At 47.9% G+C, this 22,463-nt stretch overlaps 1 protein-coding gene across 3 annotated transcripts; it reads right to left on the minus strand.

The window, feature by feature from the left end:
• Positions 1 to 1,382: 1,382 nt before the first annotated feature.
• On the minus strand, positions 1,383 to 21,656 carry PEX5 (peroxisomal biogenesis factor 5). 3 transcript variants are annotated; one of them, XM_066601237.1, is made up of 16 exons: positions 21,313 to 21,656; positions 21,077 to 21,223; positions 20,550 to 20,585; positions 20,050 to 20,182; positions 16,508 to 16,618; positions 15,784 to 15,883; positions 15,384 to 15,474; positions 14,476 to 14,595; positions 12,751 to 12,825; positions 12,406 to 12,525; positions 11,064 to 11,207; positions 10,138 to 10,208; positions 9,851 to 10,051; positions 6,692 to 6,857; positions 5,604 to 5,761; positions 1,383 to 5,278 (listed from the first exon to the last, which is right to left on the minus strand). In XM_066601237.1, exons 2-16 carry the CDS (start codon positions 21,212 to 21,214, stop codon positions 5,074 to 5,076), a joined length of 1,869 nt encoding a protein of 622 aa, XP_066457334.1. In that variant the 5' UTR covers positions 21,215 to 21,223; positions 21,313 to 21,656; the 3' UTR covers positions 1,383 to 5,073. The 3 variants fall into 3 exon arrangements, with proteins under 3 accessions (XP_066457334.1, XP_066457333.1, XP_066457335.1); XM_066601236.1 differs by having other exon boundaries at positions 15,784 to 15,886; positions 21,313 to 21,655; XM_066601238.1 differs by lacking the exon at positions 14,476 to 14,595 and having other exon boundaries at positions 15,784 to 15,886; positions 21,313 to 21,652.
• Positions 21,657 to 22,463: the final 807 nt, after the last annotated feature.

Consider the following 22,463-nt stretch of genomic DNA (forward strand, 5'->3'; position numbering starts at 1 on the left):
CGCTCCCACTTAAGCGTCCGGACACAACTTATTACTTCATAAATACTTAAGTTCCTCTTAGATGAACAATTCTGCATCCTCCAACTCTACATGGTGACATTTCTCTATTCCTTTTAGAAATGTGCAATATGAATAAATTAATAACTGATGTCCCTATGCAATCTGTCACTGGCCAATCAGTGCTGACAGGCTGTGCAGGAACACAACACCGAGGTGTCTGTTTATTCATTCATTTCCAGGAGGAATAACAGAGGAGCGGCACAGTGCAGAGTTGTATAAATAATGATCTAGAATTATTTTATGTAGAATAGAAGTATTTTCTAAAACGGACAAGTCCGGAGGGGAGAGCAGGTCCGTCAACTCGGTGGGCCTGGTCAACTATCAGAATTATTAAAGGGGATGATATATATAACACTTGTAGGTGTTTTATTCCGCGCTCTGCACATGACTGCGGGGAGCGGCTGATCTTGTCTTTGCTGCAGAGATCTAGTTGAGGATGCATTATTCACACATGAGCGAGTTTCTTGCATTGTGTGATGTACAAAACTCCCAACTCTTCAACTGGGTCTATTTACATGGGATTTTTCTCTTAAGCCCATTTACACTGATAGATGATGACTCAAAACGGTTACTCAAACTACCTTTTGAGCAATCATCTTTGCATACTTTAGTAGCTACTATAGAATATGCAAGCGGAGCGCGACACAGCCCTGGCAGCTAATAGAAGAATACAGCTGTTTTGCATAAACAAACAGCTGTATTGTTCTCCACTCACTGCCAGTGTCCCCACTGTGAATTCACAGCAGGACACAGGCAGAGAGAATATTATCAGTGCAGCCGGCTGATAACAGCTTATTGCTCAATTGCACAAAAACTGCACGATGTCCCTGCATTTAGACAGAACGAGAATTGCTCAAAAGACGGCTTCAAGCGATTCTCATTGTGTCTACAAAGGCCTTTACAGCGATGCTTGGTTTTCTGCGAGTCTGCAGAAATCTCACCCATTGTTTCTAAGGGAAAATAAATAAATGAACTTTTACAAGTGCGATATCCGTTTTAAAATATAGATCATTTCATTGAAAATAGGAAAAAAAAAAAGATTCAAAAATATGTAAAAAGAAAAAAAAACCTGCCCGCCGTTCCCTGTAAGTTCCGTTCTTCTAGGACACAACATACATTTTTGGTGAAGAATACGACATTTCTGCTTTTTTAGAATTATAGTTTATTATAAAAATTGTACAGTTGGATATTCTACATAATTGTAACAATACGATATCTCTGCGGCTCCTGCAGAGGGTCACCGGGTCATGCCAGCGCATTACACCCCGCAATGCGCACATGTACTGCCTGTTATCAGCCACCCCCCCCCCCCCCCCCCCCCCCCCCCCCCACACCACCGTACGAGCGCCCTTTATTCCAGGCACACTTGCGCACCCATAATACGGGTGTGTCGCAGCCCGGATCTCCTGACCCCGATGCTGAGCATTATAGGAATCTACGAGCGTATTCATCATTGTACACGGAGCATGTTCTGGGTAATGCCGAATATGCCTTATGATGGTCAGAATTCGGGTCCGATACAGACTCCAGCCTTGTTCACACGGCCGCTGTAGACCCGGCCCGCTCTTGGTTTTAATAATCCGGACCTAATCGCCATCAGGTTCTCTGCAGCCTTGTAATACAGACGCATATGTGGCGGGTCCTGCTGTCACTTTTGCAAAACTTGCCACCCCATTGGAATCAGAAAATAGTAAGTCTATGTTCACACATAGTGGATTCGCTGCAGCAGAAAATCGGCACGGGACTTGCTGGTTTTGCTTCAGCGCTTTTCTTGCACCAGGTGGTTTGCTAAAGGTGATCCATCCGCTCCTATGAACCCCAGAAACTAAACTGATGGGCTCAACGTAGCCCACAATGGGCAATCTTCTAGTTATCTAAATGTACACAACTCTGATTGGACACCACTGATCACATGAACAGTGCTGACCAATTGGAGCAGGTTTAATGCACTGGTAGTCTGACACTACAGCTTCAATGTGGGCATTAAGTAGTCGGAAGATGGCATAGGCCATCCTGAAGGACTGAAAATGGCACCCAAAACCAGGAGATCGGAGGGGCAGCAGGCCAGAAGACCAACCGTGGCTAATATAATTGCCCCCCTGCAATCTCAGGGCAAGATTTTGTCCCGAAACCAGAGGGTAACTTTAAGAGCCATCTGGCAGCACCTCTGTAAACCAAATTAAAAACCTCCTCCTAGGAGCTGTGGTCAGTTTTTGGTATAATCTACACCACTTTCTGGTGTAGATTATAGTAAAAGTGCCAGGCCCTGCCCCTTAAAGCTAGGCCCCACCCACTTGTTGGCACAAGTGTCAAAAAGTTAGTAATTTTGACACCTGCACCAAAATCGTGACATTTCACTGAAAAAAATTTGGATACAAATAGTTAATAGGAACTTGTAATGAACTTTGTGCCCCATAAACTATGTTATAGGGCTCAAAGGTCAGGAAAGGGGGCGCATGGTCTTGTACTCACTGTGCACACAGTTCCCTTTAAATATGCCCGTGTGTTGGCTCCTATGAGTTCATAAATTTAGTTGATTGGGGTTGTAAGAGCCGATACTGTACCTTTAAAGATAAACTATTGCTGGCCTACCCTCAGGATAGGTCATCAATTGTAGAAAGGTGGGGGCTGATGCCTGGGACTTCACTAATCCGCTGTTCGCATGGTGAATGCGTTTGTGCACTGAGCTGATGTATGAAAGCTGCAGACAGCACTGTTCTCACTGCAGTGGCCAGGCTTGGTATTACAGGCAAAGTTAGCTATTGGAAGTGAATGTAATAGCAAGCCTAGCCACTGGGAAAGGAATGGCGCCATTTGCTTCCTGCAGAAATCAGCCAAGTACATTAGTGAACCGACCCAGCAAACAGTTGATTAGCAGAGGTCTTGGGTGACAGACCCCAATCAATCTACTACTGATGACCTATGCTGAGGGTAGTCCATTAATAACTTACAACTGGACCACCCCTTTAAATCTTATCTGAACATACCCTAAGATCTCCTTATTGCCCCACTTGTTATGATACACGGCCGTTATTCTGGACTGTTGTAGCTGAGATTTGGGTTCAGTTGATTCCGGCCTAATGAGATCTGCCATCTTCTCCATTGTCTGTGGCATAGCTGTGGGCAGTGGTGCCACCTGCAGGCTGAAAGCCATAGAGATGTTGCATCCTATTTGCTGCAGTACATCAGTCCTGGGTCACCATCACACGATGCCCGCTAGCCGTGCAGTAACGCTACGTCTTCCTCGCATGCCGTAAGACGCTCAGGCGGGTAAGATTACCTCCATAGTGTATTAGATATGTGAGAGATATTTCCACTAACGACGAACACACAAGTACTGGAGCACCGACTACATATAATAAGACTTATTGTTGTATCACTACCTGTATAAAGTCACTACACCACGAGTAAGTGTACCGTCATCTACCTCCAGGGGGCGCTCAGTCCCTGGAGACATTGCATAGATATATATGAAATGCAGGAGGCGTAGAGAGCTACAAGATCCATCAATAACGCCGCAGTCACGTACTCCAGAGCAGCCAATCGGCTGCATCCTGGTCCAACTCTGTGAAAGCAGTAGGGAGCGGAGTGTCTTATGGGGAGTGGCCCCTTTAAGAGGGCAGAAGGGCAACAAATAAAACCGTACGTGTTCCAACACTACAAACTGCAGTATATGGACTGATGCAGGTTGCAGACCGCTGGCTTAAGCAGAGGTATCATAAAGTAGATTGATGGCTTTCTTATTCAGTTTCTCACTCTAAATGATCTCTGCTTGTTGTCAATGAATAGAAATCTTATTTACTACACCCTGTCCTAACCGGCTGCAGGGCTCATTACATCTCTGATACACTGTAACAAACCCACTCCTGGATGGACATAGGCAGGGGCAATTTTTAGCCTCTGACTGCAAACAAGAATGTCCTTATTCACTGACAGCAAGCAGGAGTAGTGAGGAATTGAAGCACAAAAGTATATTAGGAAGCTGTAGAATTATTTTTTTTTTTATTAGACAATGGTTAAGTTTTCTTTGCATTAAACCGGAAAACCCCTCAGTCTTTTTTTTTGTGCTATCCCTCTATTATCCCTCCTGGAAATGTATGATTAAATTAAAGAGAATTTCCAGCACTAAAATATTGATGACCTATCCTCAGCACAGGTCACCAATATCAGATCAGGAGTCCAACTGTTGTTGGGCAGCTGTTTGAAAATGCCGTGGCACGTGGGTGAGCGCTGCAGTTGCTTTGTTGTGTACCAGGCACAGTGCTATGCATTGTGTAGTGGTTGTGCTTGGTAGTGCAGTTCAATCCCATTGACTTAAACAGGGCATTATAGCCTGAAGAAGAGATCACAGACACGCCTGAGCTCCACCCAGTTTTAGGCAGCTGAGCAGTGGGGTGATGGGAGTCAGACCCCACTGATCAGATATTAGTGACCTAGCCTAACTAAAGATTATACACTGTCAGAGTGGGTAAGGGCATACCCTATTGAGAAGGGGTATAGTAACACACAGCTTTCAACTTAGTCATGCATTTCCAGGAGGAACAACAGAGGGACAGACCACCACAGCTGAGCTTACCTTGTGCAGTCACATTAAGCTATATAGTCTAGACTTAATCTCTATGAGCACAGATACCAAGACAGTAATGATTATGGTCTCCAGAAGGGAACTGGACGAAGAACACATACTACGTTGCCTATGTGTTGTCTGGCAGGGGACATCGGCAGTGATGTCGTCTCTAGTCACCCTGTCTCCTGATACACGAGGTAATTAAATAAAATCAATGGTAATTAGAAAAATCAGCTTTGTCCCTTCATCCCTGTACCAGCCAACGGAGTGAAAGATCAAGAAAGGGTCACATCAGGTCCGGCCAGGGGGTTAATACAGGAAGGGGGGGGGGTTGACACAGGGCTCCGTTCTATGGAGTCTTAGTGCATGGTTGTGGGTTCTACTTCCCCGCTACATTGACTGACACCTGCGAGCATGCACTCGCACGGCAACTGGTCAAACTGTGGTCATTGCGCTGCGGTAGAGGGAGGTGGAAACGCCGCCTGTAAAGTGGCCAGATCACGGGCATCTGCTGCGGCATACAAATTACTCTGTCCTAGCATGGATAACGCCATCCGCAAGGTGCTCCAGATGTTATCAGACATGGCTCCTCCGTGGCCGCCGCTCTGCTGTTGCATAGTAAGAGCCTCCATGAAATGCTCCACGCCCTCCCTGTAACAAATATTAAGGACAGGGATTATTAAAAGGGTGTGTAAACTCAGCAAAATTAGTTTAGGTTGAAAATCTGCTCCCATTGTGTGGCTACAGCTTCTATGCAGACCTATGTGTTGCCATGGTTACAGACTACAAACAAAGCCTGTGTAGTCTGATCCTGCAGGGAGTAGAATATCATCTGGTCTGTAAAGCAACTGTCAACACAAAACGGAAGTTGATTGTTGATCCAGACTATTGTTATTCTGCGCATTAGAGCCATAAAAATAACAGGATTGAAAAAGTATTCACACCCCTGTAATTCAATGTATTAGGATAGTCTCACCTGTGTGCCCCCAGATTGATGCAGGCAATGCCCAGGTTATATCGGGAGCGTATAAAGCCAGGCTGCAGTTGCAGCGCCCGCCGGTAAGCTTCCACCGCAGCCTCGCTATCGTTACCATTCGCCAGAGTGGCTCCCAGCTTATTCCACAGTAAATAGTCCTGCGGGAGAGAACACGGCATTACCACAACAGTCACCGCCCCCCCCAGTGCTGGAGATTTAAAGGGGCTTTCCCATGACTTAAAATTGCTTCATAACTGCTCTGTCCTTCCTGGTTGCTGCTGACCAGGTCATGTGACTTCTGCAGCCAATCAATGGCCACAGCAGTGACCTTCTATAGTCAGTCATTGGCTGCAGCAATCACATGTCCTGGTCAGCAACCAAGAAGTAGAGAGTGGTCATAAGCAACTTAAAGGGGCTAATCCAGGCAGCACAGGCTGGGATACACCGGGGTCGGAGCGAAAGCGCTGCTCTGACCCCTGCATAGTGGCCAAACATGTAACTGCAGGCGGAGCCCTCATTGAAAAAAAATGAGCTTCTGCTCCGACCCCAGTGTATCCCGGCGGGCGCTGCTTGGATGATCCCTTTAAGTTGTGGGAAAACTCTTTTAAGGTTTTTTTTTTACACCTAGTACTTCTCACCGCTGAGGGTTTGTTACAAAGTCTTCAGCCCAAACAATCCTATAACAGTTAATACACACCAGAAGCAAAAATCTCTGTTCTGATACATTGTTACAATCAGTGCAGGTATCGTGCGGTAGAGGATGAGCTCACAGAGTATTGCTGAGACAATTGTAACAAACCCTTAGCTGTGGGAAGTATTCGATCTATCGCAAGGTGCAACACGGCACCCTAAGTTGGACGGAGCAAAGGTGGGTAGGTAAACAATCCGTAGAGGCTTTACCAACCCTGCAGAACCCCAATTTGGGGATCAATGGAGTTTCCAAAGATCAGACCCCCACCAATCACTAAACTGGCACAAAGGAAACCTGGTGCAGTCACCCACGGCAACCAGATTCCACCTCTCATAGTTGCACCATTTTTATACTTGACATCTCATTGTGTTCTACACCCCGTCCCAACTACACTCACATCTGGTCTCTGGCTCAGCGCGGCCGTGAAGCAGTCGACTGCTTTCTGATACTCTCCGCTCAGGTTAAAGAGAACCCCGAGACCGCACTGAACATCGGGATCCACTTGATTCGGGTCTAGTCGGACGGCAGCGAGGAACCATTCCTGCACCTTGTTGAACAGGGACCTGAAAGCAGAGAGCAAAGAAACTGCATTATCTATACGCGATTGTTGTACGATATTCATCATTCTGCAACTTTATCATATACTGCCATTCAAGATCTCTGCTTGTTGTCAGTGAATAGTAACATTCTTCTTAAGGCTGGAAACCCTGAACTATTACTTCTCACGGATTGGACAATCTAGACAATCTTGTGTAAAGCCCGGACTCCAGACTGATAGATTTACCCGCACTGATACATTGTAGCAAAATATTAGGACAGAAAGGAGATTTGTGCAAAGGATATAGCAAACACACAGGTGTGAAAACCATTAGGTCTACCAGCTTTACATTCACTGACAGCAAGCAGAGAACTTGTGCATGGTCAGGAATTTAAAACGGGATTGTGTCTTATGTACCCCGACTTAAGAGCCTCGTCTCGAATTTAAGATCCTCCTCTATAAGCTAGAGTGGAGTGTAGCTACAAAGAGCGTCTCCCTCCCTGGAGGACCCAACACATTCATGCACTGCACAGAGAGCCCATTGCTTTAAATCAGGGGTCCCCAACTCCAGTCCTCAGGGACCACCAACAGGTCATGTTTTCAGGATCTCCTATAGTAAGAACAGCTGTGGCAATGTCTGAGGCACCGACAATAATTACATCCCCTGTGCAACACTGAGGAAATCCAGAAAACATGACCTGTTACTGGTCCCCGACGACTGGACTTGGGAAACACTGCTTTAAATGACAATTGTTTAATACTTCTTTTGCCCTGTGGGAGCACTATAGGGAAATTGAATGCTAGTTCCCAGGTTCCCCCACAGATTACAGCTGATCACTGGGGATCCCAACAAATTTATATTAGTAATGTGCGCAAAATCATTGGCCTGAGTGACACCCCAGCTGTAACTAACCACAATTTTGGGTCTGAAATGAACTTGTCCTTTGGACTCATGATGTGCTTTGACCTCAAACGCTATAGATACCTTGGTTTAACCCTTTGCAATCCAATTTTGGATTCAGGGTTTCCTAGGGGGCTTTCTCTTTCTGCCATTATACAATGGCGCCACCTGCTGGCTAGAGCCAGTATTGCGGTATGGGACATGCTGGAGAGGCCCCGGACAACAGAACGGCCAGTAATATACAGTAAGAATACCCTGCTGGACGTCTTCCGACATCGGAGCTGTACAGCCTTCAATCAGAATGTCTTCAGACGTCAGACAGTGGATTGGGAAGGGTTTTAAAAAAAAAAAAAAGGAAACATTTCCAAAACGACCCTTCAGGCCTTAAAGGGGTTGTCCCGCGCCGAAACGGGTTTTTTTTTTTTTCAACCCCCCCCCCGTTCGGCGCGAGACAACCCCGATGCAGGGACGTACAGACAGCTTACCGGAGCGCTTACCTTGATCCCCGCGCTCCGGTGACTTCTATACTTACCTGTGAAGATGGCCGCCGGGAACCTCTTGCTTCGTGGACCGCAGCTCTTCTGTGCGGTCCACTGCCGATTCCAGCCTCCTGATTGGCTGGAATCGGCACGTGACGGGGCGGAGCTACACGGAGCCGCTCTCTGTCACGAGCGGCTCCATAGAAGAACACAGAAGACCCGGACTGCGCAAGCGCGGCTAATTTGGCCATCGGAGGCCAAAAATTAGTCGGCTCCATGGAGACGAGGACGCTAACAACGGAGCAGGTAAGTAAAAAACTTTTTATAACTTCTGTATGGCTCATAATTAATGCACAATGTATATTACAAAGTGCATTATTATGGCCATACAGAAGTGTATAGACCCACTTGCTGCCTCGGGACAACCCCTTTAAGCAACAAAGATTGGCGTACCAGCTTCTCCAACTGCCTTATGTACACTGTGTATTAGTATGTATCATTAGTCTAAGACACTACACCTGCTGTGATTAACCAGAGCTGAGCAGTGCTGGCCGATCAGATCAGCATGCAGTGTCTTAGACTACCAGTACATACTATCCACAGTGTGCATCAGGTAGCCAGAGAAGCGGTTTGGCCATCATTGTTTCTCAAGGCCCGGAGGATCACTATAATAAATCAATGTATTTTTGGATATAAAACATTTCTCCAATTGGTTTTCATTAAAAATCTACAACCATTTCCTCAATGTGCCTGCGAAATGTTCCAACATCCTATCAGCTGGAGGACTAAGATTCTTCTACATTCTGTCAGTTAGGCCGACGGACTGTTCAGCACTGAATGTAATGACAGGAAGGGGCTGGAGGAGATGTGAAAGGAGCAGTGTACTGCATGGGAAGGAGGAGAGGATATAGTTTATGTTACAGCCAAGGGGACGAGGAAATGAAGGATTACTTTATTGCTGGGAGAAGAAGTTCAGCATCTGCAGTGTACATCACACTGTCAGCAGTCAGGGCCTCGGAGGGAAGACAGACAGGGCCATGTCTCCATTATACAGTATGCAGAGTAGATTGACAGGGAAACTAATCTGTATACAGTATGATGGAGACATCGCACTGTCAGCCCTACCTCCCAGGTACACACATTTGGCAGTGTGATGTACATTGCAGATGCTGAATAACTTCTCTCCTGGCAATAAAGTAATCATTCATCTCCTCCTTCCTCACAGCTGCAACATGAACGGTTGTCTTCTCCTCCTTCCCTTGCAATAAACTGCTCCTTCCACATCTCCTTCAGCACCTCCATTCTGTCATTACAGTCTGTCAGTCTGCCTAACTGCTAGATTCTAAAAGACTCTTGGTCCTCCAGCTTACAGCATGTTAGAACATACTGCAAGCACAGCAAGGCAATGGTTAACATTTTTTTAATGAAAACCAATTGGAGAAATGTTTAATATCCAAAATTACATCGATTTATAAAAAAAAAAACCTAAGGTGTCCTTAGCCTTTAAACCCCCTGAGTCTATGCAGTTCTGACTGACTAAGGGGTAACTGAAGGTTGGAAACCTCAACATATAGGTCACACCTCTTCGCACCCCCTGATTCGCCAAACTCATATTAAGCTTTCTCAGCCCTCACTCACTCAGACAGTAGCGTTGCCAAGGATCGCTTTCTAAAGGTTTCTGTGTTGCTGCTCTCCTCCTTCACCAGTTGGCTGTATTTGGGGTTGTGCCGCAGCCACTCCCGCAGAGTTTCACAAGCCTGCTGTTGGAGGCATTCATTGGTAAAACTAACCGCCAGCGCCATTAAGGCGTTCAGATTGTCCGGTTTCAGATCAAGGCACCTGAGGTGGGAAAAATAAATAAAACCACCTGGTAATTTACACATGGATAAGGCAGACAAAGGGTTCAGGATGAGAAGATACCTCACCTACGGAGGGCACTGATAGCTGCCAGCTCCTGTTCATTTTCTGCTTGAGTGGTGCCCAAATATTGCCAGGCCTAAAAGATAAAATGATGGCAGCGATCACCAACACTACACAATCATTACCCGCATCCTCCACCATATAATAGGATCCTCTGTGCCTGAAGGGAAGAGTCAGCAGAACAGGGTTGTAGCTACAGAGGTAGCAGTCCCACCTCAGCAGTGGGGGCTTAATAGGCTCCTTAGCCATAATGACGGATGATAGATGGGGACCAGACTGAATACGAAAACTCTCCAATGTAAGGAGTCCATAGAAAAAGCATCCTAAATCTTGACTTCTGGAACTCATTTAGTTTGCATAGCTGCCAACACTTGCAGGACACTTAAGCCCTACCCTATACACTTGGGAACACCCACTTGTATGCAATTCTTTTTATAATCTCCACTCACTCTGTGGTCTGTTTTGTTGGACAGTCCTATAAAAATGGTGCAAGGTATGGGTTATGAAAAAGAGAAGATTACAGTTAAAGGGGTTCGCCACCAACATGGATTGCAGCATTTATGGTAAGCAGTTGGGTCTCCTTCAGTCAAGCTCTGATCTGGACAACCATAACATACCATGGGTGCACAGCCAGAGCCCATGTTAATGAAGTACCCTTTTAAATCCTGTCAGAGCTGGATCTGGGTTAGAGGTAAAGCTTGCTGAGCTGCGTAGGTCACGGATTTGGTACTTTGCTCTGACTACTCATTAATGTGTGAACAGTGGAGTCTAATCCAATGTTTGCAGATTAATCAGAGCATTTTCCTCTTCTCCCTGAAATGGGGGGAGGGGGAAGATGACATTTTGACAAACATGACCAGCCTCTCCAGGAGACCCGCATTGATTGAAGTACAACCCCGTAGTGACCCATGAACCAAGATCTAACTTTTACCTCCATGTGCTTAGGATCTCTCTGTACGGCGATCTCAAAAAGCCTCACTGCACTGGGGAGATCTCCTTCCTGAAGGCGTTTCAGACCCTCCTCAAACGGCTGCGCCTCCTCGGCGAATGGATTGTCCTCCTCAAATGCGTAGCCCTAGAAGACACACCGAGAGGTCATTTGAGAAGAAAGTGGTGACAAGGATCACAAGGGTTTTCCAGGATTAAAGCTATTGGTGGCCCATCATCAGGATGAAGGCCAATAGTAAACAGTCAGGCATCCTCCGCTTGGTGTCAGCTGACGACAAGCTGCACGGGCGGCCAGAACTACCAAAACGCTGTCCGTAGTGCAGCCGCCCCCCACGGTATTGCAGCCCCCTCCGATTGTGGTGAATGGAAAGGAACTGCAATACCGCAGTTCTGGCTTCAGCGATGTCTAAATATGAGGCTACACAGGGTGCCAGCCGACAGACTGTAGGGGGACACCCAGGATGTAGGTTGGGGGCCCCTGACCAGACGATCTTACTCTATAGAGCAGGGTCTTGTGAAGCTGCACGAATCATCCTCCTCTTGGCTCTGTCTCCTCACTTTGGATGTTCTGAGGCACCACTGACAGCCCATCAGCACCACCACAGCATGATCGCTTAGTTCTGGTGCGGCATCCATGTACAGAGCTTGGTTCTGGTGCCGCATCCATGTACAGAGCTTGGTTCTGGTGATGTATTTATGTAATGTGCTTGATTCTGAGGTAGTATTTATGCTATGAGACTATTTCTGGTGCAGTATTTAGGTTACGAGCTTGGTTCTTGTGCTGCATTTATGTCATCAGCTTGGTTCTGGTACAGTATTTATTCACTGAGTTGGTCTGGTGTGGGTATCCTGCTATCTTGCTGCTTTCTGTGCAAGTCAGAATATAGGCATGCTGCCTATCAGTGCAATGTATATAGTTTTTTGCTTATGGGGTGGGGTGGGGGTACCATCTAATCTAAAGCTGGCACTGCTCATCACCGAGAGTCTTGATCATCGGACCCATCTGCTACTGGTGACCTATGACAAGTATAGGTCACCAATACTTTTGATTCTGGAAACCCCTTTAATAGTAAATGCCCACCTTTTATCATCATGTCAGGTTTTTCCTCCTACAGAGCTTCAAATCCTCTGCATAGACATATAAGTAAATGAATAAACTCTGTTGGGCCGTCACTAGGGGGAGCTCACTGTACACTGCATATATACACTCTATAACACAGTATGCAGTGAGCACCCCCTAGTGGTGACTGAAGGCAGAATTTTATTTTACGCAGAGGATTTGGAGTTTTGCATTGACTTTAAACTGATGCAGGTCAACCTGTCACCTTATCGTAAGACTTGGCAGACAAGTCCTGGAAATCCGAGAGCCACGGATGTGATTCTGCGTCCCTCTTCGCCATCTCCTCCCATTCTTCTTGAAGACTGTCCCAGAAATCAACATCAGCCTGTTAAGAGAAAAGAGAAGTAAATCCCCTTCAATCTGGCATCTCTGCAATGGTGCTGGACTACAGGATATTCTGGATTATCAAATAGTCACAGAAATAGGTTTAAGAATATTGAAGAGGCATGGGCCGGACACCCTATAAAGTCCAGCAGCATCTCCGATATCCTTCTCTACCAGCTTCCTGAAATACTCTGTGCTGCTGCAATTGTTACAATGTATTCCTTACCTCCACTGCAGCCTTTGCAGACTCAAACTCTTTCTGTAGGGGGTTGAACTCATCGACCCACTGCTGAGAGGCAGCCTGCGGAGAGGAGAAGGAGGTCAGCCAAGTCTGGGATAGACAATGCAATACACACGAAAGCAAAGCGGCAGGAGGGCACACAGGCATCCCAAGTTGCAGGAGGGCGCCAAGACCACCAATCACAGCGAGACGTGGCTATATTGAACTACATCAGTATAAGATATGTGTAGAGAACGTGTGCGGTGTCTTATATTCCGGTCAAGTAAATCATGGGTCCACATAATATAGTGAAATATTAGGAGTCTCCGCCCTCGTAGAGTCAGGGAAAAGCGATTCAGCCAAATCAGACAAAAAGTGACCAGCACTTGTCAAATACAGAGGGGTGGACAAAAATATGGAAACACCGTACAAAATGCATGCCTTAAATTACATGGGGTTATAAATCATATTTCAATAAGACATGTAGAGGCCGATTTTAAGTGGAAGTAATATGACACAGCTGTTGCTGGGTAGAAGTGAACATCTGCACAAGCGACAAGGTCCCATTGGTCAGGGGTTTGAGCTCTCAGCTGCTGTTACTAGCTGGCTCCTAAAACCACCAGAGCAGGGCAAGAGGTGAAGTGAACACAAATGTGGCGGGAAAGCTCTCAGCCAAGCAGGGGTCAAAAAGGGTATATCAGTGCTAATGATTAAAATGCAATGCATTTCTAAAGGTGCTTCCATATTTTTGGCCACCCATTGTATGTTCAGAATAGTTGTCAGCTCCCTTCCCCCACTCCTCTTGCCTTTTCATACATTACACAACAGAGGGTGGATGTGAGCACAAGAGAAAGCTACCAGATTATGAAATTGGTCATCTACCCTGATGCATGATGGGACATTCAGAGGTTTAATGGAAAGAAATGATTTTTTCAGGCAAACCCATGATTTACTCCGCAGAGGCGCGACTCTATATACAAAGACACAGGACACGGAAAGGATGTCTAGTGGAGGCCTGTAGCATGTGGGTCTCCAGATTTGGTGATACTACAACTCTCAGTATGGCCTCTAACACCTTCCGTCTGTTGATGACCCTGACAGTTGGAAGCTGAGAGTTGTAGTTTTATGATGAGTTTCAGACCATCAATGTGTGGAAGAAAGGATTTCCAGCTGGATGCAAACACATTCTGAAATTTTCTAGTATACCTTGCATTTCAAATTATCACCATTTTCAGAATCTCTGCTTGCTGTCAGTGACTAGAGGCATTCTTGTTTACATCAAGAAATTTAAAAAAAAAATCCTGAGCCAATACTTCTCACAGCTGAGGGTTTGTTACAATTGTATCCCATCTAGAGCTAAATACATCAGCAGCACAAATCTCTTTCCTGCCCTGGGGGTTTGTTACAATGTATCAGTCTGCAGGATAGACTGCTTAGCTCACAGAGGATTGTTCAGAATAGACACAATTTTAGCAAACCCTAAAAAGTCTGTAGAGGTCTATAGTTTCTATGTGTAAAAAAGAATGTCCCCATCAAGCAGGGATCTTGAAAATGGAAATGAATGAAAAGTGAAATAAAGTTTTGCAAAAAGTTGCAGAACTTTTTTTAAATAAATGATCAGGATTTATTTACATAAGGCTGGACAATCCCTTTAATTAGGACGTAAGCACAAAGGACAGCTCTCGCTACGCCTCTCCGTCACCCCCAACACCCCGCATTGTGGCTCACTACCTGCTCTTGTATAAACTGTTCTGACCACTGCTCTGCCTGCGAGACCGTCTGGGAGGGAGCGCTTGGAGTCTGTGAGAGAGACACCTCCCCGTCTCCTATCTTCCTCACAAATTGTAAGAACTGACAGAGAAAGAGATGGAGAGAAGGACACATGTTTAAGGATTGACGGGAGGTACATTATACAAGCCGGTGGTGGGGCTTTAAATCTAGACTAACAAAATGAAAGGTGCAACCATAGCAAACATATATATGCATCCAGAGCCATAACTATAGTAGGTGTAGAGCTTGCAATTGCACCCTGTACCTGAGGGGGGCACTCTAGCCCATTGCCACAGAAGAGTATTATAAATTACATGTAATGGTTGGGGGAGGGGTTCAAAGATTTTGCATAGGAGTTCACCTTCTGCCTCTTCTATCAGCAGGTATATAGACATCCTGCCCTGTATAGTCTACAAACATCACTCCATAATATAGAAAGGAAGGTCTCTATGCTGCCACCTTGTGCTCATCACAGGTACTGCAAGAAAATGTAAGCATCATTCTATCTTGATGACTCTGGACATCGATCCTCATTTCTAAAAGAAACTGGAGATGGGATCTGAGATTCATCTAAGAATGAACATTCACAGCGGGCCGAGTTGGTATTGTATTGAATTCAATGGGAACTGTGCCCACAGTACCAACCCGGCCTGCTGCGCCATGGGCAACGCTTTCTGCTTCCTGCGCTGTCTATAGTGACAGTAGCCGATCGTCATGGATCTCGAGCTGCGGATCCCTGCCAACCTGCTATGGATGACGGATTCTGAGGATAGTCATCAATAGTATAAAAATGATGAAACTCCTATAAATTGGGCAACTGATATGAAACATACATATAGGCTGCACCCCTCCCTGCCCCCTCCATGTACCTGGCTGTTGGTTAGTTTGGGGTCAGTGACTTGGCAAAGAAGGGATTTTGCTTCTCTCTGCAAGTCGTCTTCAGGTTTGTACTCTTCACTCCTACACAGAGAGAACAGATTATACAGGGGGTCCATAACCACAGAAGGGTCTAGACTGTGGGGGGGCGACTGCTCTATAGGGACCCTGAAACCTTTCATGCTGCTAAATGCAAGTTATAATGTAGGAGACCCTGGCCGCGGGTGATCGCTCCTGCTCTATTGGTCATGTGATGCCTTCTAGCCAATCACATAGGTAGGACTTCAGCAAGCAGAAGCTGCATTGGTAGCAGGAAAGGTTTTAGGGTTTCCATCGACCCTACAGTGCAATGCCCACGTGACGTGCCCCCTGAATGTGGTCACGTCTTCTCACCATTTTTCTGCCATTGCCCCTTCGCTCTCTCCCAACCACAGCTTCTCCTCTGATTGCTGAAGATATTCCTCCGCCCAGCGAGATGGCGATGAAAGGGGGTCTTCTAGGAAAGAGGGGAAGAGGATTAATGTAGCAACCGCCGTTATCATTCCATCAACCTTTATCATTGCACATAGGGGGCGCCGCTGCAGGTTCACAAGGTGGAATCCAACTTGGATTTTTCCATATGGATTCCATTTGTAAGAAGCGCAGCAGAAGTCGCCTTGGTCATGAATCTGCCTGGGGTTTCAGCCCTTATGGGCAAATCTGAATTCCCAAGGTGGAGTCCTCATGGAACCAGCATGGAATTCTCATCAAGAAGTGACAGGTCACATTTGTTTTTCCACAAGCAGATTTGAAATCCGCACCATAAAGACTACAGACTCCAAGTGAAATTAATGGGTTGTGAATTTACAGTGTAATCAGCGCCGATTCTGCTGCAAATATCTGCTGTGTGCACATGCTCTTACAGGGAGGACCACCGCTGGCCACAAGGGGCACCACAGCTGGCACTATAATGGAGGTAATGGGATTTGTTACGTTTAAGGAGCAAGTTGGTACCTGTAAAACTGTCCTGCACTGCGCGCCCCGTACTTCTGTCCTCCATCTCCAGACGCTCCGCATACATGCTCATCCCACTCCGATGCTTCTTAATGAGGCGACTAAGAAACCCGGATCCCATTACCTGTTTGATCTATGAACTCCCGACTCCAGTCTTCTTCCTCCACCGCCGGCTCCTGCTCCAGGAACTCATCAGTCCAGTGTTCAGAGAGTGCCAGATCTGCAACACCGGGAGCTATGAGAGGAGAGAGTGCGCATGTAATGACCCTGCAACACCGAGAGCTAGGAGAGGAGAGAGGGTGCCCGTAATGACCCTGCAACACCGAGAGCTAGGAGAGGAGAGAGGGCGCCCGTAATGACCCTGCAACACCGAGAGCTAGGAGAGGAGAGAGGGCGCCCGTAATGACCCTGCTAGACGGGGATGCTACAGGAGGAGAGAGGATGCACGTAATGACCCTACTAGACTGGGCTGCTACAGGTGGAGAAAGGGTGCACGTAATGACCTTACTAGACCAGGATGCTACAGGAGGAGAGAGGGTGCACGTAATGACCCTGCAACACCGGAAGCTACAAGAGGAGAGAGGATGCACGTAATGACCCTGCTAGACCGGGATGCTACAGGAGGAGAGAGGGTGCACGTAATGACCCTGCTAGACCGGGATGCTACAGGTGGAGAAAGGGTGCACGTAATGACCTTACTAGACCAGGATGCTACAGGAGGAGAGAGGGTGCACGTAATGACCCTGCAACACCGGAAGCTACAAGAGGAGAGAGGATGCACGTAATGACCCTGCTAGACCGGGATGCTACAGGAGGAGAGAGGGTGCACGTAATGACCCTGCTAGACCGGGATGCTACAAGAGGAGAGAAGCTGCACTTAATTACCTTGCAACAGTGGGAGCTACGAGAGGAGAGAGTGTGCACATAATGACCCTGCAACATCGAAAGCTAGGAGTGGAGAGAGGGTGCACATAATGACCCTGCAACACCGAGAGCTAGGAGAGGAGAGAGGGTGCACATAATGACCCTGCTAGACAGGGATGCTACAAGAGAAGAGAGGGTGCACGTAATGACCCTGCAACACCAGGATGCTACAGGAGGAGAGAGGGTGCACGTAATGACCCTGCAACACCGGGATGCTACAAGAGGAGAGAGGGTGCACGCAATGACCCTGCAACACCGAAAGCTACAAGAGGAGAGAGGGTGCACGTAATGACCCTGCTAGACAGGGATGCTACAGGAGGAGAGAGGGTGCACATAATGACCCTGCAACACCGGAAGCTACAAGAGGAAAGAGGGTGCACGCAATGACCCTGCAACACCGAGAGCTAGGAGAGGAGAGAGGGTGCACGTAATGATCCTGCTAGACAGAGATGCTACAGTAGAAGAAAGGGTGCACGTAATGACCCTGCTAGACAGGGATGCTACAGGAGGAGAGAGCGTGCACGTAATGACCCTACTAGACCAGGATGCTACAGGAGGAGAGAGGGTGCACGTAATGACCCTGCTAGACTGGCCTGCTACAGGAGGAGAAAGGGTGCACGTCATGACCCTACTAGACCAGGATGCTACAGGAGGAGAGAGGATGCACGTAATGACCCTGCAACACTGGAAGCTACAAGAGGAGAGAGGATGCATGTAATGACCCTGCTAGACCGGGATGCTACAGGAGGAGAGAGGGTGCAGGTAATGACCCTGCAACACCAGGATGCCACAGGAGAAGAGAGGGTGCACGTAATGACCCTGCTAGACCAGAATGCTGCAGGAGGAGAGAGGGTGCACGTAATGGCCCTGCTAGACCGGGATGCTGCAGGAGAAGAGAGGGTGCACGTAATGACCCTGCTACACCGGAAGCTACAAGAGGAGAGAGGGTGCACGTAATGACCCTGCTAGACCGGGATGCTGCAGGAGAAGAGAGGGTGCACGTAATGACCCTGCTACACCGGAAGCTACAAGAGGAGAGAGGGTGCACGTAATGACCCTGCTAGACCGGGATGCTACAGGAGGAGAGAGCGTGCACGTAATGACCCTGCTAGACCGGGATGCTACAGGAGGAGAGAGGGTGCACGTAATGACCCTGCTAGACCGAGATGCTACAGGAGGAGAGAGGGTGCACGTAATGACACTGCTAGACCGGGATGCTACAAGAGGAGAGAGGGTGCACTTAATTACCTTGCAACAGTGGGAGCTACGAGAGGAGAGAGTGTGCACATAATGACCCTGCAACACCGAAAGCTAGGAGTGGAGAGAGGGTGCACATAATGACCCTGCTAGACAGGGATGCTACAAGAGAAGAGAAGGTGCACGTAATGACCCTGCAACACCAGGATGCTACAGGAGGAGAGAGGGTGCACGTAATGACCCTGCAACACTGGAAAGTACAAGAGGGAAGAGGTTGCACGTAATGACCCTGCAACACCGGGATGCTACAGGAGGAGAGAGGGTGCACGTAATGACCCTGCAACACCGAAAGCTACAAGAGGAGAGAGGGTACACGTAATGACCCTGCTAGACAGGGATGCTACAGGAGGAGAGAGGGTGCACATAATGACCCTGCAACACCGGAAGCTACAAGAGGAGAGAGGGTGCACGTAATGACCCTGCAACACCGAGAGCTAGGAGAGGAGAGAGGGTGCACGTAATGATCCTGCTAGACAGGGATGCTACAGGAGGAGAGAGGGTGCATGCAACTGGCCAGCCAGATAATAAAGTTCGAAGTCTGACAGAGCCATTCCGGCTAGATCCTTGGGTCTTTGTAAAGTAGATCATTTCAGTTTGGAGCGAGAAGAGCCCCAGATAGATGAGGTAATAAAGGAATTTTAAAAAAATTCTTCAGGTCTTTGACTGGCATATGTTGCATAATGTATAGGCACTTAGGTTGTAGGACCGTTTAAATCAGATTAATACGCCCCACCACTGATAGAATCCAAAAAGAAGCAGGGTCAGGCAGCCGATTAGGTGCTTAAAGGTTTTAATGCATAAGCATCAGTTATAAACACCTCATAGCCATAAAAATAGCGACGTTTCGACCCTATATACAGTGGGTCTTTGTCAAGCCTGATCAGAGTCTGCGAGGACCCTGCCGCTCTGCTGTACCAGGGTGCACCCGGCGATCACGTGATCGTCAAGCCGAATAGCAGAAATAATACTTCCACTTTCTCTCTTCACCACATAGTACTCATTGAGCGCTATGTAGCCTGCAAGAGAGAAGGCAGAAGTTAAAAAACACTTCTGCCTTCTCCTCCGGGTCTTCGGCTGTAACTAACATCCGAGGACCCAATCAGATACATTGCAGGAGCTGTAATCCCGCGCTGTATTTTTACTATCAGCCGGAATTAAAGTTCAGGATCAAGAACTGTAAATTTATTGTGCTTGGTCCTTAAGGAGTTCAAACCCCATCCTGATCACGCGTGTCTCACACAGCCGCGCGGCTTGATCTAATATTAGCTGAGCATGATCGGAACGGGTTTTCACCGTTTAGGTCTCAGCGCTTGTGCCCCTAGGCAGCGCCACGTGTACAGAGATAATCTGCTTGAATAGAAATGCATGAGCCTGGAATATAATGCTTCCACTCACTGACAGCAAGCAGATATCTTGAAAGCGGATGAGAAATCTATACTAGAACTCGGACGAACGGATGGATGGAGATCTGACCGGCGTGCTTACCTCTGAGCGGCTCAGGGCGGAAACTGCTTTGCTCGATTTGTTGCATCTCTGCCAGGAGGTCGTCCATCTTGAATGTGTGCGGAGATCGGGTATGCAGGGAAGGCGCGCGGGACTGCAGGAACTCCGACACCAGCTGAGGACGAGGGGGGAATACGTGGAAGACAAACACTTAGGTTAGATTGTTAAATATTATATTCTGCCATGTCGGATCCTAGGGCAGCAGGTGCCAACCAACATGGCCGCCGTACTAGCGCCAGCAGGCGTCGTTAGCCGGCTGTCCCAGAGACAGGCAGAACTGAGCTGAATAGGGGACAACCAAGGAGGTTAGGGGTACGGTCCTTAAAGTGACCCTACAGACACAACGTAAAGGCTTTTCCCCATCTTCAAACAGCTGATAACAGGGAACAATAGAGTGCAAACAACGGTTCAGCAGATGAGCTGTAGCTTTTCTATCCCCGTGTGTCCCGCTGCCCATGTGTCAGCGCCAAAGAAGTTCTCACCTCATCTTCTGTAGCTTCTCCGAGAGGCTTAGATATCTGCGGAAGAAAAAAATAAAGCACAATTAGTTGCGTTATCAACGTTCTACGACATTTTGCATTTCACATCTTTGTGATTTCCAAGATCTCCGCTTGCTGTGAGTGAATAGAACACTTCAGAGGCTGAAAAACCAAACCAGACATTTCTTACAATAGCCACAAACCCTCAGCTGTGCGTCGAGGGGGGTGTTCAGGATGTATCAGCTGCCAGGTGTAAACAGTAATGTTCCCATTCAAAGACAGCAAGCAGAGATCTTTAAAAATGGCAAAAAATTATAACAAAAAGGATTTTAGAAAGAAACCACCTGGGACTTGTAGTTCACCTCGCGGTCGGTACGTATGACGCCACATTGCGGTGTCGTAAATGGTGCGAGACAGCAATTTTATGGGGAGTAGAAGTGTGCACCCCCAAACTGTACCCCACAAGTCACCGTGTGGCCGCAGTGTTAGTATAACAGACCCCCTCCTCTTTGTTTGTGGGGTTCACTTACAGCGGTGGCTCCCGGGGGCCACGCCACACTGGGTATTCCTTCCTGCCGCAGACCTTTATCCTGGGTAAAGTGACCGGTCAGCTTCATCAGGGGATTAGCACCCCCACATTCCGTGTCCACCAGTCCGCGCATCGCCATGGTTACGGTCTGAAACATGGAGGCAGCAACATGTGAGAGAAAGACCCCCCAGACATGATATCCCCTCCATTTACCTGATGTCTCCAGGACAACCTTACCCTGCGTCACCCCGTCCGTCAGCTCCTTCTTCCTGCGCCGCCCTCTATCCCAGCAGCTGTGGGTCTCTCTCGGCCATGTATCTGTCTCTCCCAGATGTCTCTTCCTGTCTGTCTCGCAGTCAGAGTTCAATAGGAGGAGAGACGGTTAAAGGTACAGAGATCAGAGGGAGGAGAGAGACTGCCAGTCACAACATGAAGGGCAGAGACAGCAGAGGGAGGAGGGAAGAAGAGAGACTGCCAGTCACAGCATGGAGGGCAGAGAGACAGCAGGGGGAGGAGAGAGACTGCCAGTCACAGCATGGAGGGCAGAGACAGCAGAGGGAGGAGGGAAGAAGAGAGACTGCCATTCACAACATGGAGGGCAGAGAGACAGCAGGGGGAGGAGAGAGACAGCAGGGGGGAGGAGAGAGACTGCCAGTCACAGCATGGAGGGCAGAGACAGCAGGGGGAGGAGAGAGACTGCCAGTCACAGCATGGAGGGCAGAGAGACAGCAGGGGGAGGAGAGAGACTGCCAGTCACAGCATGGAGGGCAGAGAGACAGCAGGGGGAGGAGAGAGACTGCCAGTCACAGCATGAGGGCAGAGACAGCAGAGAGAGGAGGGAAGAAGAGAGACTGCCAGTCACAGCATGGAGGGCAGAGACAGCAGAGGGAGGAGGGAAGAAGAGAGACTGCCAGTCACAGCATGGAGGGCAGAGACAGCAGGGGGAGGAGATAGACTGCCAGTCACAGCATGGAGGGCAGAGGGAGAACAGAGACTGCCAGTCACAGCATGGAGGGCAGAGGGAGAACAGAGACTGCCAGTCACAGCATGGAGGGCAGAGGGAGAACAGAGACTGCCAGTCACAGCATGGAGGGCAGAGGGGAAGAAAGAGAGTGCCAATCACACCATGGAGGGCAAAGAGAAAGCAGAGGGAGGAGGGGAGAGACTACTGTGTATTGGATTTAGGGCAGGAGACATTCCTCCAGCGATCCTCTGGCTGGGAGGAGGTGACATCTCTGACCATCATTCATTTACAGAAAGGGTTAACCCCTTGATGACTCGGCTTCTTTTTTTCCATTTTCACTTTTTCCTGTGCCCTTTTATTTATCCCTCGGCTCTCTGGGGGCTTCTTGTTTTGTGCCGGACAAGTTGTGGTTTTTTTTGATGGT

The sequence above is a fragment of the Eleutherodactylus coqui genome, chromosome 4 (genome assembly GCF_035609145.1).
Source record: "Eleutherodactylus coqui strain aEleCoq1 chromosome 4, aEleCoq1.hap1, whole genome shotgun sequence".
NCBI classification, from domain to species: domain Eukaryota; kingdom Metazoa; phylum Chordata; class Amphibia; order Anura; family Eleutherodactylidae; genus Eleutherodactylus; species Eleutherodactylus coqui.

What these genes read in the sequence shown, in the direction of transcription:
- PEX5 (XM_066601236.1), bottom strand. Translation starts at nt 21,214, where the DNA reads ATGGCGATGCGCGGACTGGTGGACACGGAATGTGGGGGTGCTAATCCC. An exon ending in GGAGTTCATAGATCAAACAG is followed by an intron (nt 15,887 to 16,507) that starts GTAATGGGATCC and finishes CCTCTTTCCTAG; the next exon opens with AAGACCCCCTTTCATCGCCA. An exon ending in AACAGTTTATACAAGAGCAG is followed by an intron (nt 12,826 to 14,475) that starts GTAGTGAGCCAC and finishes TCCTCTCCGCAG; the next exon opens with GCTGCCTCTCAGCAGTGGGT.